At 37.0% G+C, this 19175-nt stretch overlaps 1 protein-coding gene across 1 annotated transcript in view; it reads right to left on the minus strand.

Annotated features, from left to right (window-relative positions):
* Positions 1 to 19175, minus strand: part of ABCA6 (ATP binding cassette subfamily A member 6) — a 59066-nt gene that overhangs the window by 16521 nt on the left and 23370 nt on the right. The window contains exons 11-24 of the mRNA XM_039229786.1: positions 18479 to 18589; positions 17905 to 18080; positions 17576 to 17695; positions 17184 to 17322; positions 16330 to 16420; positions 15017 to 15156; positions 11032 to 11148; positions 9810 to 9993; positions 9250 to 9416; positions 6734 to 6867; positions 5834 to 5971; positions 3140 to 3247; positions 2096 to 2269; positions 1768 to 1881 (exon numbers count right to left, since the gene is read on the minus strand). Of these exons, the coding sequence (XP_039085717.1) occupies positions 1768 to 1881; positions 2096 to 2269; positions 3140 to 3247; positions 5834 to 5971; positions 6734 to 6867; positions 9250 to 9416; positions 9810 to 9993; positions 11032 to 11148; positions 15017 to 15156; positions 16330 to 16420; positions 17184 to 17322; positions 17576 to 17695; positions 17905 to 18080; positions 18479 to 18589 (1913 nt within the window). The remainder of the gene's footprint in view (positions 1 to 1767; positions 1882 to 2095; positions 2270 to 3139; positions 3248 to 5833; positions 5972 to 6733; positions 6868 to 9249; positions 9417 to 9809; positions 9994 to 11031; positions 11149 to 15016; positions 15157 to 16329; positions 16421 to 17183; positions 17323 to 17575; positions 17696 to 17904; positions 18081 to 18478; positions 18590 to 19175) is intronic.

Raw genomic sequence — 19175 nt, forward strand, 5'->3', positions numbered from 1 at the left:
TAACAGCTGACTGTGGCTTCACTCAATGATGGAAAGCCTTTGCCTACACTGTCCTTCCAAATATACCCCAAACCACAAAAGGACAGCTGCACTGACTGTCATCCGATACATTTTTATATATGATCTGAGTGACTACAAATGACCTCAGTGCTAAGAGTAGCATGGTTTAAATGGATACTAACTGCATGATGAAAGATCAGTTCTCACAGTACATGTAGCCTCAACATAGATTTCAAACAAAATGACAAGTTCTTTGTACCAGGCAGAAAGTTATTGCAAACAGCTTGAGGTCTCTATGAAGATGGATGCTAAATTGTAAATCAAAGATTCACGCTAAAATCAAGATGCTGATCAAAACAAAATTTAAATTAGTATTGTCAAGCATGCTACTACCTCGTATCTTGGGACATGAGGAATGACGTGATGTTTGAGACTTCAATTTTATTCTTCAGTCATCACTAATTTTTGTGTGACCTTAAACAAGTTACTCATTTCCCCCCCTCTATAAAATAAGGTGAATTATACCAGATAATGATTTTTTTTCAAATCTGACATTCCAATATTCCATAAGCAGGTAGCTACTTTTCACTGACAGAAAAATAAAATAGACAAATACCCTAAAATAGATAAATATGAAAAGGGGAAAAGGAAAATAATCAGAAATTATAAACATGTATATTATACTGGAACACTAGAGTACATATATATTTTTTACATTTGGAACAAAGAAATCTCTATTTTCCAAAATTTACTTTGCCTCTGCAATACTGCCTCATCTTCTTTTAATCTATAATAATTCAAAAATAGTGGGCAGAAGAAGAAAAAGCCATCCAATCATATATAATTGTATTTCTATTTGAAAAACCGTGTTCTAGGCTTGCATGTTCATTGATCTGCTGGAGCCCTTTATTTACTAGTTTGCTCATATCACAGTGAGAACATCTCAATCATCACATTACTCCACAAACCTCAAAGGACAGGTGATTTGCATTAGTCTGACTTTCTTTAGAACCAGCAAAGTCAAATTTCTTCATTTGTTCATTTATTCACTTGCAGCTGAACAATTATGCAAGAGGAATTTATATGATAATGAGGATTCTATTTTGCCTTCTACCACATTTTAAAGGAAATGTGCTTTCATGAGACTTTCATTATTTGCATTTTTCCTGCTCCCTAAGTCAAGCAGTGAGAGCTGTTCAGGAAGATTCTGGCATACCAAGTCTGGAAAGCCTTCATATTCTGTTGAACTGATACACTTTGAAATCCTAGAACTTGGCTGGCAAAATTCTGTCCAAGTTTTCAGCAATCTTGGGCTTTCAGTAATCTTTCATTCATATTTACCAGTAAGTTCTCTGGCATAGGTACAAAAACAGCTTCAGTCTCTGAAATTATCAGCATCTGAGGTTAAGCAAGACTTTCTTCAAGATGGTAGAAACGGACTGTTCTGTCACATGCTACAAAGCCAATTTTTGTTCTAATGTTACCAGGAAGCACTTGTATTCTGAAGACCATAAACTCAATAGCAGCATCTTATACTTCAGGTCTTCTGTAAGGTTCTCCAGAAACCGTAGTCAAAGGTTTGTGTGTGAATTGTTCAGGAACGTCACTGACTCAGAAACATGTAACATTTCCTCTCCTTTCTATATAGTGTAAGTGAAAGGTATTACTTTTTCCCATTTCTCAAGGCAAAGGTGACTATATTTAATGTCACATTGAAAGATTAAAAAATAATTCTCTCTCTATCGATAGCTTTGTATATATACTTACAAAAAAGAAGCAAAATGACCAGAGGCCACTATTTTTTCTCCTCTTGCGAAAAATAAATGATATCACATATGTCAAGAAGACCAGAGAAGCTGCATAACCAAGCGTAAACACAACCTGAAGAGAATACAAATAATATCAGAGTCAGACACTGAAGTACTAACTGAGGGAAATATTAAATTACAGATATTTTTAAATGTCTTATTGCACATGCACTTTGAACTTTGTTTTGGCTTTACTTCATGACAAAATGAAAATGCATATGTTTTGCTTATAGAAAATATCAAATGTTATAATTTATAAGATATTGTCTGTATAGTGTGTTACTCACCAAAGCAAACACAATTCGACTTGTGATATAAATGCTCGTTATGTTTGCTATGTAGAAAATTAAATACATTGAAAGGAGAAGAAAAGCGAAGAGGCTAATATCCACCAGTGCCTGCCCACACCAGTAGGCAGAAGGGTAGAGGCCTGAGATCCATAGCTGGGACTTAATTCTCCTCTGATGAGAAAACAAAAGATACATAGATTCAGTTGAAATCAACAACTTGTAGAACATCTAATAATTTAATTATGCACATGCTATTTAGAACCTGAGGTTTAAAAAGCCTCAGGATGGTGGCCATTGTGGAAATATGTTTTATTTTATAGGTTTGATTCCCACTTTAACACATGCCTAATGAATAGAAAAGCAGATCTCATAATGATCAAGGCACAGGTCTCCTTCAAGAGCGATATTGCTCTGTGACCTGAAGCACAAGAAAGTATCCATTACCCAAGTATGTTTTGGGAGTTACAGGCTCAGGATAGGGATGGTGATTCAAAGTTCATCTCCTGGCCCATTGGATAAATCTGAATTGTTCTGTTTTGGATCACAGATAGGACCAAACACAAATACAACCACAAATTTTATCTTTGTGAAATATAAAGTCAAATATAGCTCAGGATCCACTTCAGGGTGTACACCAAAAAGAACTGAAAGCAGGATCTCAAAGAGAGATCTGTGTCTATTATAGTAGAAAGGGGATTTAAGTCTTCAGGCTTGTACTCAGTGTGAATATCAATGATTTCTTCCTTTTCCTTGGGAAATAACACAGTCGAAAGTTGTATAAGAGTCCCCTTTAAATATTTAAATTATTTTGAGTCCCTGTAAAATTATTGCATTTTTTCCTGAAATTTTGAAGTAAAAGATATTTTGTGTTTTTAGAAGGAAAGTTTGTGACTTTATAGAAATAATGCTTAACTATACTATCTAAATTAAGCAGATGTTTATATATATACTTTTTCCACAGGGAAACATTGTGAACACACAGCTTTTAAAACACAATTACTGAAGTGCCTGCAGTTTTTCTCCTCCCGACACTTTCCTTACTTTGTAATCGCTGATACTGCTCATGGAGATGTAAGGGGACATGCTGCATACCACCCAAAATAAGAACATGGAACCTTCTGGCAGCCCAATCCGGAATAACATGTAATTCTGCAAATATAAAAAAGGTATTTTAACTTGTGAATATTTTTAAAAAATGAAACAAATACTAATTATCATACAGAAAATGCTTTCTGAAATCTTAAAAATTCGAAATAAAAGCGTATGCCTCATTCAGCAACATCTGTGCATGAAGGTGGGAAGGGAAATGATTTCTGATCATTTAACATGAGGCTTCAACTTCTAGAAGAAAACCAGAAGCAAAATATAACTCAGGCCCCAGGGTGTACATCAAAAAGAATGAAAGCAGGGACTCAAAGAGAGATCTGCCCACACATGTTCATAGCAGCACTGTTCATAATAGCCAAGAGGTGGAAGTAACCCAAATGTCCATCGAACAGATAAAGGAATAAACACAATGTGATATATACATACAGTGGAATATTATTCAACCTTTATAAGGAAGGAAATCCTGTCACATGTTACAACATGAATGAATTTTGAGGACATTACTTTAAGGGAAATAAGCCAGTCACAAAAAAACCAAATACTACATGATTGTCCTTATATGAGGTATCAAAAGTAGTTAATAGAAACAGAAAGTAGGATGATGATTCCAGGGCCAGTGTTAAGGGAATAATGGGCTGTTCTTGTTTGATGGGTATGAAGTTTTAGTTCTGCAAGACAAAGAAGTTCTAGAGATCTGTTTTACAATACTGCGAGTATACTTAACACTACTGAACTATACACTTAAAAGTGGCTAGCTAAGATGGTGGATTTTATGGTGTGTGGTTTGGCCACAACACCAGAAATAATAACTTGGGAATTATGATCCTGGAAAAACAGATTTTTCAGGTCTGAGGAGCATGTCTTTCTCAGCAACCCAAGTGATGGATAAGTGAAGACATCAGCATCCAGTTGGATGTGTTCTAAAGTAAAGACCTTTATGCCACCAAGCCAACAGGCCAGGAGATGAACTTTGAATCACCATTCCCAAGTCAGTGTCTGCCTGGGGCTGGGCCTATGCTCAGTTAGCCCGGGCACAGGACTGTCTCTTGGATATAATGACAGTTCAGCAGTACAGTCGGCTATCTCAAAACAATTCTACCATTCTCAAGCTTTACTTAAGGCTTTAGAAGCTACATCTATACATTCAAATATTTCACCTGGTGGGGAAACACATTACTGTTTTCTTAAGAACGGCTGAGAGAAGAAAGGTGTGTGCCACTGAGGATGCCTAAGAGAGGAACCATGTGCCTTGTCTACTTTGATCCTGAATAAATATGTAATGACATTTGGAAACTAGGAGACCAAGAGGGGACATCTATCTCTTTCTACTGCCAGTTGATTCTATTTTCTGGAGTTTTCCCTTCAGACAACACTACTCTTGCACTGTCCTGGTTCTCAGAGTTAATGGTGGCTTCAACTCATAGATGCATATGTCCATTGCTGACCTCTCAAGTATATTCTGTTCATCTCCTCTTGCATGTACCACTAAGGCTGTGAAAACAAAACTGAATTCAATCCCTTTGTCACAAAATGGCCTTCCCCTTTTGATGGTTCCATTTTTTTCTTTTGAGAGAGAGAGAGAGAGAACAAAATCAGGGGGGTGGGCAGAGAGAGAGAGGAAGAGAGAGAATCTCAAGCAGGCTCCACACGCAGAGTACAGATTGCAACTTGGGGCTCAATCTTACAACTGTGAGATCATGTCTTGAGTCAAAATCAAGAGTCAGACACTTAGACGACTGATCGATGGCTCCATTTCTAATCCTGTTTTTTCTATTTCCAATCGCCTGGTTTGAAATAGTTTGAGTCAGCTCTAAGAGATCCCTCTTGAGTATCAGGGTCTAACCAGAAAACCAATACCACCTTCAGCACTTAGAAAAGAGTCGTGCAATGGTCACATGGGTGGAAAGGGCAGAGAAGCCAAGAAGGAGAATGAAGCAAGAAGACACTGTCACTTCTGGGCTGGAGGGACAAAGGAAGGGAGAAATGTGACTAGAGACTGGACTCCAGGTTGCAGGGCCCTCTTGCTCTCCAGCCTCTCACTACTGCTTTCTATTGTCTAGATCCAGGCTATCGCCAGCTGACAAGGAACTGTGGAAATGCAGCCTGTGGACTTCAGATATCCCTGCGATGCAGAGCAACTACAGGTAGATGAAGGAATTAATCGGGATGCAGATAGCCCAAGAACTGGCCAATTCTCCTTCAGATCCGTCTACCATCCATTTAGTCAGTGAGGGTCCATGAGCAAATTATATTAGATTTACAAGATTCTAAAGCTGTTTTACAAGCGTTCCTGATTTCCAATTCAGTGTACACACACACACACACACACACAAACACACACACCCTCATTCACACTCTCTCCAATACACTTCTGCAATGAAATCTGTATCTTTGCAGAAGATTCTTTAGAAGACTTTGACATAGTATTGAACTGTATTCCCCCATGAGCACTCTCTGATAATACCAAGAAAAAAAAATCATATTTTGTTAGATATAATGGTTAAGTCTTTGGACAAAAAAAAATCTTAGGATTAACAATCAATTATGAATATCTAAAAGTTAAAGAGGGAACACACTCGTTGCTTGCCGAATTCCTAATTGTTTAGAATGAGCAAATCCAGCACTTACAAAGGGATATGGGCTTCTCTCAATTCGAATATTTTGTGTAGAATTAAACATTCGGAGGAGTCCATTGCTAATAATATTCACAAGAATAGGAAAACAGTGCAGCCTCAAGGTATTGCACACAACTGAAAATCTATAATCCTTTGAATAAAACAGAGACAAAGTAATGTTAATTCTAAATCACTAAAGAACAACAAAAACGTTTTTATATTAATATTCTCAATATGGTTGACCCTTGAATGACACAGGTTTAACTGACACAGGTCACTTACATGAGAATTTCTTTCAATAAATGTAGTGCAGTAGTGTTAAGTGTATTTTCTCTTCCTTCTGATTTTTCTCAATAACATTGTCTTTTCTCTAGCTTACCCTATTGCAAGAATACAGTATATAATACATATAACACACAAAGCATGTACTAATTGATCATTTATGTTATCAGTAAGGCTCTGGTCAACAGTAGGTTCTAAGGAGGTAAGTTTTTAGGGAGTTAAAACTTATCCGTGGATATTTGATTGTGCAGGGATTTGGTACCCCTAAAACCCATGTTGTTTAAGGTCAACTGTACATAGAAATAGCTTTAGACTAGTTTGCCATTGAATAGGATTCCTTAAAGTCATGGTTGGTAATTATAAGGTCTAATATTTTATTGAATCTGAAGAATGCAATTACATTTAGCTACTTTCAAACACAGAAATCATCTAATTCCAAAGTTAAGATAGAAAACATTTTACAAAAGCCAATTTACATTTCAGTTTATTCAGTAATGATTCCCAAATGCTTTTAAACCAATCTGCAGTGTACAAGCTGGGTTGACCATTTTTTAAAACAGTTAAAAATGTAGCACTTGGTTTTTTTTCTTTTTTCATGAAAGTAAAAGCAAGAGGCAAGAGGCAAACATACCTTTTGTTTGCCAGAAACTATGATAGCTCCATTGTATGACAGGTCATCAGTGCCATTTCTGTTTGCAAAGTCATCTATTTCCAAAAGTATATTTTGATGCTTCAGTGACTGTATAAAATCTTCAATATTTGATTCTAGTATGAAATCAATAACAGAAGGCCACAGAATGAAAGAACATAGATGTCAAATCTTTAAAATAAACCACAACACAATTTTAAGTCAATATTTATACACTATTATGTGAAGACAATTCTCTCCCAATAATATTAGTGTACTCCACCATCTCCTATTTATCAAATCTTGTGCTGTGATGAGTTAGCTTTATAATTCTTTTTAGGGCAAGTTAACATGTAACTATTAAAACAAGATAATTCTATTTTATGACTCTTGGCTACAAAAAATACATTTGAACTAAAAAATTTGTGAAAATACAATAATTTTATTTACTTCAGATGAGCCAGCCTAAAAGGGCCAATAACAATACTTCCCTCTCTGCCTTATTCTTCAGAAAAACAGAAAAGTAAATAATATATGTGTGTGTATTAACATATACATATATTTTATATACATACATATTACTTATATATAATACATGTTTTCACATATATTTTAAATTATGTAAATTAACATATATTTTATATAATGTACTAATTTATAAAATTAATATAGAAATTAATATATTTTATAGAATATATGTATATGTATTAAATATGCATAAATAGAAAATATGTTAATGTATTTTAAATATTTAAATATATAAATGTTTTATATACATTTATATATATATATAGGTTTTTTTTGGTGTAAAAAATGAAGAGTGCCCCTATCAGACCAAAGTTTTTGATATGCCCCTACAGAAGAAAGCAGATGAGATTTGTTTGACAGAGAAAAACCCACAGCCTTTTTCCACTATAAAGGAAACGCCAATCTCCAGGATATGTAAATTCAGAGTGGACAAATTCAAGGGGGCAACATGGGCTCTGAAGCCACAGTCATGCTCATTAACTGGTCACCCCCACCAGAAACGAAGTGCCCACAGGCCTGTCTCTCCCCGTGTTCCACACAGAGCAGCTGTGCTCAGTAGACAAGTCCCCAGACTTACTTGTTTAAAAAAAAGAGACACCGTTTGGGGAAAACGCCAGGACAAGATTGAAAGGAGCTCCAGACAATTAAAAGGACAGGATGGAATAGAAAAAGGAAAAAGGAGGACTCTCATTTTGTGCTCATTTGGACTTTGAAATGGAATTTATACTGTGACTCAGAAGGGGTTCTGGGATCAGATACACAGAGTCAAGCCCTAGATGAATTAGGACCCCCACCAGGTGGGAAAGGAATGGACACATAGAAGATAAGCTTTCCAGGCATCCTGAGGCACCGTGTGCTACACCCCATTTCCATAGTCGCTGAAGGAAGGAAACCTTAATGGTTACCCACACTCACTTAGGCAAACAGAGATTCTTTGATTTAAAGATGAACATCTTACCAAGAATCATCATATTCTGAGAAAAGAGGAACAAGATGGCACAGAAGCCCCAAGCTTAAATCACAAAATACCTCACAACTGAGGACAGGGAAGAAAAATAAAACAAGTTAATCCAAGTAGATTGTTCTTAGAACAACTGGAAAGTGTATACATGAGACAACAACAGGCTGATAAATAAAATAAATAGGCTGATAAAAATAGGCTGAACATTTCTAGATCTTAGAAATAAAATATGCAAGTAGCAAGACTTCCTATTTTAGGTAGCAGAGTGAGACTAAAATTTACTTTCTAAAACCCAAATTGAAAAGAAAAATGAGAAACAGAAATTAAAGGGCCACCTTTGTTTAAAGAGGAGAACCTACAACCTGAGGCCACAGATACATATGAATATTGGAATGGGCTGGGTTACTCATCTAGAGAGGACTCCTATGCTGAAACATATATATATGCTTGACATCTTCGGTGGAAACAAAATGTTCCTCAAAGTTAAACAAGAAGTTAGACAAAGTCAATTACCCATAATTTAGAATTAAAAGAGCATGGGTACCAGACTGTCTTGAGGAGTCCTGAAAAAAGTTTAAGTGGAGAGGCAAGATGGCGGAGAAGTAGGGAGCTCCGTACATTTCTGTCTTGAGGAATCTTCCTAGATCCTACTGGAGGGGCCTAGGGTACAACAATATGTTCTTTTCCCAGCAATCAGTGTGTATAATATTTATGGAACAGGTTAGGCTGCTGTAACAAAGAGACCTCAAATAGAGTAGTTCAGTCAATACTGAAGTTTGTTTCCTTCTCGCATAATAGCTTGGGGTGGTCGGGGAGATAGGCAGTTCTTCTTTAACCAGGTTAACTAGTGATCCCACATTCCTTCTGTCTTATCACACCTCATCTCCAAAATCAGAGCAAATATGCATAGTTCCTCAGCTGTTTTCTATAAATGAAGTCTAACCACACATTTTATTTTCTTATTTATGTTTTTTCCCCCTCTCCATAAAAATAACTTGGTTATAGATTAAAGTCTTGTTTTTCTCTTCACCTGTGTTATTGATGATCAATAAGCTGGTACGAGGGTCTTCAGGGGGTTGTCCAGGAGAGAGGAAATACAGTTCAGGTTTAAATTCCCAATCACTCTTTTGATATAATACAGCATAAAGTATCTTTTCCACAACCAGAGGGAACACTGCAATTCCAAACACTAAGAGCCTACCAATAAAAAAACAAACAAACATGTATTTGTAGCAATTTCATTTGCTGTCAGACATTTCACAAATATTTCACAAATATTTGGTGGGTACTATGCCACCCATGATTATGGGCACTAAAATTTTGAAAGTCAGACCTTAGCACATCACAGAGAACTAAAAGGTGTTGCTATATAAACACCAGGCTATCAAACCATAAAAACCAAACAGACCTATGTATGAGGCCGATCAAGTGCTGCTATACAGGCATTTCTACGACTGTCAGTAAAATGAAATGTTGTATTTATCTGTTTTCTGGCAGGAATGTTGGGTACCATGCTCTAGTTTTAAATTCTCTTCTGGTTCAACCCTCTCTTGAAACTCACTAACAAAATCGCGGTACACTGATACTCACAAGGTCAAAAGCTCTTTCTTTCCACGTTTTAACTTTAAGAAACGGAGCCGTGCTATTGCACAGATCTGCATTTTCCAGAGGCCAAAGTCACTCACAGCCTTCTGCATTTCAGGGAGAGAAGACCAAGCTGGCTCTGTGTCATGTAGGCTTTCTGTGTCTCTTATCATCTCTGCTTGTTCAAAATCTACACACACATACACACACACACACACACACACACACACACACACAAACACATTATTAATGCCATCCTTGAGCATCACAGTTTTCTTTTTTTAGTAACAATTAAAAATTGTTTTACCATAGCTACAAAGGAAACAATGTAAGACACAAATTATATTTATGATATCCACATTCAATAAACTCAGTGATAAAATATAACTAAATTCATACCCAAAAAAGCATTCAGTAAAGGGTGATCTCATTTGATAAGGCATAGAAGATTCCATATTGTAACAATATTCTGAGGGATTTCAAGAAATATTCTCCATAGAAAAAGCCAATCATTGATGCCTACATGTTGGCTCTTAGGCTGTTAATAATTCTGAAATGCAGGTGAAAGATTACGAGCTCTGAAACCACCAGACCTGTACCTGATTCTCAAACACATGATAAGTGCCATTATTTGGGACCAATCACGTAAGAGCTCTTAGGTCTAGCTTTCTCCTATGTAAAATGGTGCCAATGGCATTTTTTTTTTTTTTGGAAAGGTTATTGTAGAAAGGTAATGACTAAATCCACATATTGATCCAATTTTCTGGCATAGCCTCTCCATAAATGACTGCTCTGATTATATCGCCCATTAAAATACATAGGAGATGATCCTAGCTTTTTCCCCATTAAGACCTTAGAGGAATTCTGTACATGAACAAGCTAAGAACAATTTTTGTGAGACATCTGCTCAGCCTTCATGACCTTGGTTGAGACACTTTCACATCCTTGAAATATCCAAGGAGCAGTGGGCGTCTGGGGAATAGGGGAAAACCACTGATACAGGAAGTAAGTCATCTGCAAAGGGAAATTTGGTACATTCCAAGAAAGGATCTGTGTTCAGTCCTAGTAATCATGTTGAAAAACAATGACAGCCTTTCCCAAACGGCAGAGTCAAATTTGGAATTATTCACATTCTTTAGTGTAGATCATGCATAAGACATTATAAAATACTAAATTCATACATGATTGTTTGGAAACTGATTTTCTGTTATTTATACAATGAATTTACCTTGTTCGATAGCTGATCTTCCTTCTAATTTCATGAAGACATCACTCAGAGTTGATGTGGAAATGTCATAACTGATCACAGCCTGGCCAGAACATTTCTCAAGACCACTGAAAAGGTCTAAGACAACAGATGGGAATAGATACATTTTAAATATCATACTGATAACAAAACCCAGTAAACTAATGCTTATTTAGGAGATGGTCCAGAATTTTGTTCAGAGAATATATGTCTTTGACTATCACAGTAAGCAAAAGCAACATTTTATTAGAATGCTCTTCCTCTCTGAAATGAATGTGTCAGAACTTTCCCCTCTACCCTCAAACCATCTGTACTCTACCTTCTATTCTCAGCTCATGACCTTGCAGAACACTTCTTTGAAGAAATATGAGCAATCAGAAAGAATATCATCTTCTCACCTCTACATCACAAATCAATGTGCATTTCTACCCGTATTCTGTGTCTTCGTTCTGTACGGGTGGAAGACTTATGGCTGTTCCCACCAAAGGCTACCTCTCTGACTTGTGTTCCAAATTCCATCCCATTTGGGCATCTTGAAGACTTCCTAAAGTAATCCCCTCCCCTTCTCTGGCCTGTATCATCAATTTATCCCACATCTACTAGGCCATCTCAAGCAGCAGGCAAAATGCTGTAAGGTCATCCATTAAAAAAAGACAAGTAACAACGACAACAACAACAAAAAAACCCTAACCTTCTCCTTCCCACCCCCCATCCCCACCACACACATGTATCCATGGCTGAAAGATCTGTCTACTCTACCACCTTCAATTTGTCACACCCTATTGAACTGAACTCCTCAAATCCAAATGCTATCCCTATTCTTCCACAGAAGCTATTCTTTCCAAGGCCATCAGTGATTCCACATTTTAATTTTTTTTTAATGTTTATTCATTTTTGAGAGACAGAGACAGAGCATGAGCTGAGGAGGAGCAGAGAGAGAGCGAGACACAGAATCCGAAGCAGGCTCCAGGCTCTGAGCTGTCAGCACAGAGCCCGACGCGGGGCTGGAACCCACGAACCATGAGATCATGACCTGAGTTGAAGTCAGACGCTTAACCGACTGAGCCACCCAGGCGCCCCAGTGATTCCACATTTTAAAGTCAATGGACAAAGACTTTATTAAACCATTCTTTTAACTCTCTCTGCCCCATCTCTGTCTCTGTCTCTCTCTCTCAGTGACATTCAAAGCTGTTGACTACTTCCTCTTTCTACAAACATTGTTTCCCTTGAGTTAATAAAAATGTACATATTCTTTTGTTTTTCCTTCAAGTTCATGGGTGGGCTCTTGATTTCCACCATTCTCTCGCTCTTCTTCTACTTTGTCCTGAGGGCTCAGTTCTAGATCACCTTCTCTTTCCATACACTCAAATCCAATCCCTTTGCATTAAATCCATCTGTATGCTAATGACTCCCAGTTCAATTCTCACTTTGAGTGCTCTCTGATGTCCAATGTCCCATAATCAAATGGATACTTGGCTACTTGACATCTCCACTTTGAAGTCTAAAAGGATCTCAAAGCAAACATCTAAAATCGAACATCAATTCCTCCTTCTCCATTCTATCCAACTATTTCTCTTATCATTTTACAATAAATGACACCACCTCCCACCTGGTGATTCAGGCCAAAATTCTAGAAATCTCGTTGGATTTTTCACTTTTCCACATGCTCCACTGACTGGCCATCATCCAGATTCTTTGGCTTTATCTCAAAATATGTTTCAGAGGTGCCTGACTCTTGATCTTGGCTCAGGTCATGATCTCGAAGTTCCTGAGTTCAAGTGCTAATATACTGTGCAAAGCCTGTTTGGGATCCTTCCTCTCGCTCTCTCTCTGCACTTCCCCTGCTCTCCTGCTTTCTCTCTCTCTCTCTCTCAAAATAAATAAGTAAATAAATTTATATAATATATGGGTTTCAAAGCCACCCACTTTTATCCATCATTCAACCAGTATCATGGTAGCCCAACGATCATCATCTTTCACGTGTCACATGGCTGGTCTCCCAGTGTCTCTCCTTCCTCTATATTCAGAGTACTCTTTTATAGCCAAAGAATGAAAATATACATCATATCACATCCATCCTCCATTTAATGACTTCCAGTGGCTTATCAGTGCATTTAAAATAAAATTCAAACACCACATGACAACCTTTAAACCTCTATATGAGCGAGCCTGTATCTATCCCTACAGCATTTCCCATCCCCATTGGTCAGTCTCTTCTTGTACTCACTGCACCCCAGATATCCCTTTCTCTCCTCTGCTTGGAATGCTTTTGATCATTTTCTTTTTTGGGACTTCTGACACTCCATATAAACCCCACCCTGATGTTCATTATCTCTCTAACCCATACAGCCTTGTTTATTATTGTATCATAAAATTGTAACATAGCTGGGCTTATTGTGCGTGTCTACTTCTCCCCATCCGATAGAATATAGGCTCCAAGAGGGTAGGGACTCCTATGTCTTATTTAATTCTGTATCCCTAGTACCTCAAGAAGCGTCTTTTATTTAGGAGGTTCCCAACAAATATGTATTATTTATCTCTTCCATATTTTGTATAGGACATAAGTATGCCATTGGACTTGCAGAGGCCTCGGACTCTGGTGTGACATGTTCTCATGGTAGTATCAGCATATAACTCACTCTTCTTCCCCAGCCAAAAAAGAAGGTAGGTTAGTTGCATCTCACTGGACATCAGTCCCAGAACAGAGTAACATACTATAGCCAATGGACTTGAGAACACCCTTCCAGCTCCTACAAGGACACAGAGAGCTGCCTTATTTGGGGGTGAGACTACATCTGAATTCCTGAATCTTTGCTTAATAAGATCGAATCATCCAAAGAGTTTGTTTAAATCAGGCCTGCAGAGAGTTAAACCTTTAATAAACTATTTCAACAAAAGGGAAGCTATTTAAATAAAAAGAGAACTGAGATAATCTCCTCATTGTTAAGATAGGGAAGTCTCTAGCATGTACCTCATAGAATAGTTGTGAGGACTAAATAGTCTATACATATAAAATTAGGACAGTGCCTGACCCGTAGTAAACATTGTACAAAAAGTGGGCGATTGTTAGAACTGCTTATTGAACAAACCCTAGGTTGGAACTGCTACCTGACAGACTGAACCCATGGTGAATACTTTTGTAGAATAAATTTCTGCATAATAAATCTATAGACAATTAAATTAAAATTCAAAAGGGAACCTATCACAGACACCTTGATGCCTCACCCCCCATCTCTTCTGTACTCACCTATAAATCCGCTTACTAACATCTGTCTGATGACATTTTTTTCTGGGCTCTGAAGTATGCTGAGCTTATGTGGAGCACAAGTCATATGGGTTAGAAATTTAACAATGCTGGAAGCATCCCTTAACTGATGGAGGATAGAGAGCGGTGAATAAATACCCTAGCCTCGTCACCCCTCAGGTGACACACCTCTGAGCCCCTTCCTCATCTATTCATTTAATTATTCCAGTGATATTGTATCTCAAGTTCTTATTGCAAACACCTGCTCAATAATGCAGACTTCCCTGGTTTCCTTCGTTTCCTTCTCTCATGCCCCATTCCCCACTGCTGTTTCTAGGCATCAATTACCAAACATATTGCACTAAATTCTTAATCTCGAGAACCCAACCTAAAACCAAATCTAAATCCATTATATAATGAAAACTAATAATGAGGTGACTTGGAATTGGAAACTTGATCCCAAATTTCCTTTTTAAAAATGTTTTTAATGTTTATTTATTTTTGAGAGAGAGAGAGCATGAGCAGGGGAGGGGCAGAGAGAGGGAGACACAGAATCTGAAGCAGGCTCTAGGCTCTGAGCTGTCAGCACAGAGCCCCACGCGGGGCTTGAACTCACAAATCGCGAGATCATGACCTGAGTCGAAGTCGGATGATCAACCGACTGAGCCACCCAGGCGCCCCTTATTCCCAAATTTCATTCCATCGTAATCATACTTAAGTTACCTGGAAATTTATTTGTCCTTTCCACAGGCAAGGTATACACAAGCTTTTCTTTGTTTTCTGTTTTTAATTTAGCATCAGGGATGTAATGATTAATGAAGGATGTTATTTTTTCTGGATCACATATTTCATTTCTGTACAAACTAATATTTAAAAGAAAAGATCATTGATTTGTATTTTCTCTACTGCTATCACAAAAGAAGAGCTTTTATTGAATACCTAGCCTTTGAGTACTGCTTTACTTGGCTTTAGGGAACAAACAAAATGAGTAAATAATAATAACAGCAACAACAGAAGTAATAATAATATCATCAGTTTGAAAATTCAAAACAACTACAAATATACAAATACATGCTGTAATTGAAACTGTATTTCAAGTAGGAAGATAAGCAGAGCAAGGTGAGAACATTAGGCAGAAGGAATTGCTTAGGGAAAATAACTACTACACCCAACTGTGTAGATATCAGGAATTAGTGATGAATAGAGTTTGGCCTACATGTGTGTTTTGTTTGGTCATAGGGTTTTTAGGTTTGGGTTTTTAAAAATTCTTTTTAATCAGGGCACATTTTCTTGTTAGACACAGTGCTCTTCCTCTCTGCCACCGATTTATTCCCACTTTTGATACTGTAGCAGGATTCTCGCACAGAGAGTCGTGACACCGAGGCTTTTCTTTCCAGGAAGCAAATTTATTCATGCTGGCACCGCTCAGTTAGGTTTGTACCCACAGAAATGAGTGGCCCACATCACATAGCAGAGTTTTAAAATACATTTTCTATTTCTTTGTCTCCCACATATGGTAACACACATAAACATGCAGTCTGATTAAGGTGTCTCAGTTTACAAGGTCATAGGGGATGTAGGCACCTAGGTTCATATCTAGGTGACCTTGAAGTCTTCTCTTTTTTCTCTCTCCTTAGGGAGGCGTCCCTACCACAATACTAGCTTCTGAAACTATTTCATTTTTGCCCATTGAAAGAATGAAAATATGTTATAGGATTGTATGAATCAGCCAGGAAAAGTAGAGGGTGGGAAAAAGAGAGAGGTTGAGGATGCCTTTAGGATGCCCAGGGCAGCTACCTGGAAAGTGGTCCAGCCCCGCTGAGATCTGTCAGCCTGGGCTTATCTCCCTGAAATGTTGCATATCATTAGCATTAATAGAGGTACAAGGAGGCAGGAAAAACATGGAAAGCACACATCACTAGGTTGGCAGATATGAAGCACAAGGCCAGATGACCCCCATAATGGTCTGCTTTTTTGATATACCAGCATTAAAAACATAGATATGTTTATATCCAATGTACCCTTAAAGTCTTTACCTTAAGTGATATCCAAGACCCCATTTTCTCTTCAAAAAGACAGAAGACCCTGCACACTTCAGTCTCCCATTGGACATGATCACTTTTCTATCTGATTAAAAAGAAGCAAGAAAGAAAGGATGATGGGAGTAATTTCTTCCCTCACTAGAAAATACAGGTGAGGAGCCAAAGCTCAGATTTCCAAAGGAAAACCGTTCCACAGGAAATACATATATTGAATGTGCATTTAAAAATTCAAAATACACATTAAATTGATGCATTTAAAAATGAGATTAAGAATTCCAGCCTATTTCTGTGCTCTCCAATAATTCTTGAAAAAAAATTCCCAGAAATTACACTGAGCCATTTTCTATTCTGGATGCTAGACAATAAGTGGATAGTTTTTAACCACATATATATTGATTTCCATATTTAGATTAATTGAAAGCTAAAAAAAATCCATTTTTTTTAAAAATTAGGGGTCATAATCTAGCAAATGTAGTTGGTGTGGAGTTCTATAGGGTATTAGATGATGGGGTATTAGACTATGGGGTATTAGACTATAGGGTCCTAGACTATAGGGTATTAGACTATGGGGTATTAGACTATGGGGTATTAGACTATGGGGTATTAGATTATGGAGTATTAAACTATAGGCTATTAGATGATGGGGTATTAGACTACAGAGTATTAGACTATAGTGTATTAGACTATAGGATTATTAGACTATGAGGTATTAGACTATAGGGGTATTAGACTCCTCAGACTGCTATGGCATGGAAGGTGCACCGAGGTCATAAAAGCACAACCCTTGCCCCAGAAATACACATTTTCCAAATTCTTGATGGTAATACTGAGATAACAGCAACAATTACCAGCGAGGAGGTCAGCCTCATCCATGAGATTGGTACTCAAGAGGATCACACGGCCTGCTTTGTGTTCCTTGAGGAAGCTCCACACTCGATGCCTTGAAAAGGGATCCAACCCAGCAGTTGGTTCATCTAATAGCAAAATCTACAGAAGAGGATAACATATAAAATCTCTCTCCCACACACATTAACTATTTCCACTTGGCAGCATGGAGAACAGTCAAAACCAAATAATACTCTCTAGGGTTTATGTTCCAGTACACTTGTAATCATAGTTTACCAGAGATTCTCTCTTGATACATTACAATGGCATCTCTACTACTTTTAGGGATAAAAGAAGAGCTTGACTTTTTACTAATATTCAATCTGAATTCCACCGCACACGTCATCTCACTTACTTGAGGATCTCCTAAAATGGCAATCCCAAAGGTCAGCTTTCTTTTCTGTCCTTTACTTAAATGTTCAGCAAGGTTATCCTGAATGTTCTGTATGTCCAGTTCTAATAAAATCCTTTGTACCTATGCAAGAAAGCACACAAAACTTAGAATCCAAGATGATGCATACTATACCATTTTAACTGCCCATGACGGTAGTAGATATATATATGTTTTTTAATAGGCCCTCTTTGCCTAAATTTTATTCCTGATAGGGTAGGTAAATCCCTGAGGGGAATTCTGTGGTCCTGATTAAACTTGGCAAATTTAACTCGGTAATCAGGCTGATTTACCTCCTGCTCCACTTCCTGTGGCCGAATCCCTTTTATTTTAGCAAACAGCCTGAGGTTTTCCTTCACGGTGAGTATGTCAAAGTGAACATTGCATTGAGGACACACGCCAGTTATCTTTCTGATTTCCTCCAAGTCTTGCATTTCAGAGAGATTTTTATTATAGATGGTAACTGATCCTAAACATAGAAGGTAAAAATAATTTAACATTGGGAAGATAATGTGTTTTATTAAGGCTTAAGATCTTCTACAGGAAAACACTGGCATATGTTCACAGATGTCTAAAATAATAACTTTGTAATTTATTAATACCCACTGATTCATCTTAACATAAATGTATGTCCAGGGTGGTATATATTTTCCCTGGAATATCGCATAGCAATGGAATAAGGATAATGATTTTCATAAAAATTTGGGAAATATAAAATATATGCACACTCAGTCTGGTAAACAATGTTAGATAAGCAAGCATTATTTTCTCTTACATAGCTAAATGTAAACTTAAAATAAGAAAGGCAACATATGACCTCATTCTATCACTGGACATCTTGCCTTTGAGAAATTTCTTTTTGCTCACCTTCTGTTGGAGCAGATGACCCATTAAGGATGTTTAGCAAGGAAGATTTGCCAGCTCCACTATGACCCAGAATTGCTGTGATTTGCCCTTCATATATGTCAAAGAGTAAGTCTGTTTTTAGAATAAAATATTCACATTATAAATAAGAGGGCATTAGAAAGGGTTGGTTCTAAACATAGAATGGAAAATTTATTTTAGTTGTATATTCTCAACTCTTTCAATAGGTTATCCAATATTCTCCTGGCCGCTAAAATAATAGGCTTACTGTAGAATATTTGTGAAATAAATACAACCACTTAAGAAGATCAAATTAATTACAATTTCAAGTATTGATTAGAATACAATTACTTCCATTGTATATGCGTGTAAGTATGTGAACACATAAATATATCTGTACAGATTCTGACCATATTCTATATTCTTTTCTAGCCTACATTTTCAAATATTAAATGATAAACATTCCTCATGACCCCGATGACCTTTTAAAATATATCAACCAAACATTTTATTTTCCTGTTATAAATTTTCTATTCTTTTATTACAAACCTTTTGCATTTACAGGCCAAAAAAAAAAAAAAACATTTACATTGTTATTTTTTGTTTGTTTTCTTTATACCAAGTGAAAACCAGACTCAGTTATGGAAAGTCGTTGGACGAAATTCTTAAGAATTTTATAATACATTATGTCTAAAAGATC

The sequence above is a fragment of the Hyaena hyaena genome, unplaced genomic scaffold (assembly GCF_003009895.1).
Source record: "Hyaena hyaena isolate Hyena2069 unplaced genomic scaffold, ASM300989v1 scaffold_39, whole genome shotgun sequence".
NCBI classification, from domain to species: Eukaryota; Metazoa; Chordata; class Mammalia; order Carnivora; family Hyaenidae; genus Hyaena; species Hyaena hyaena.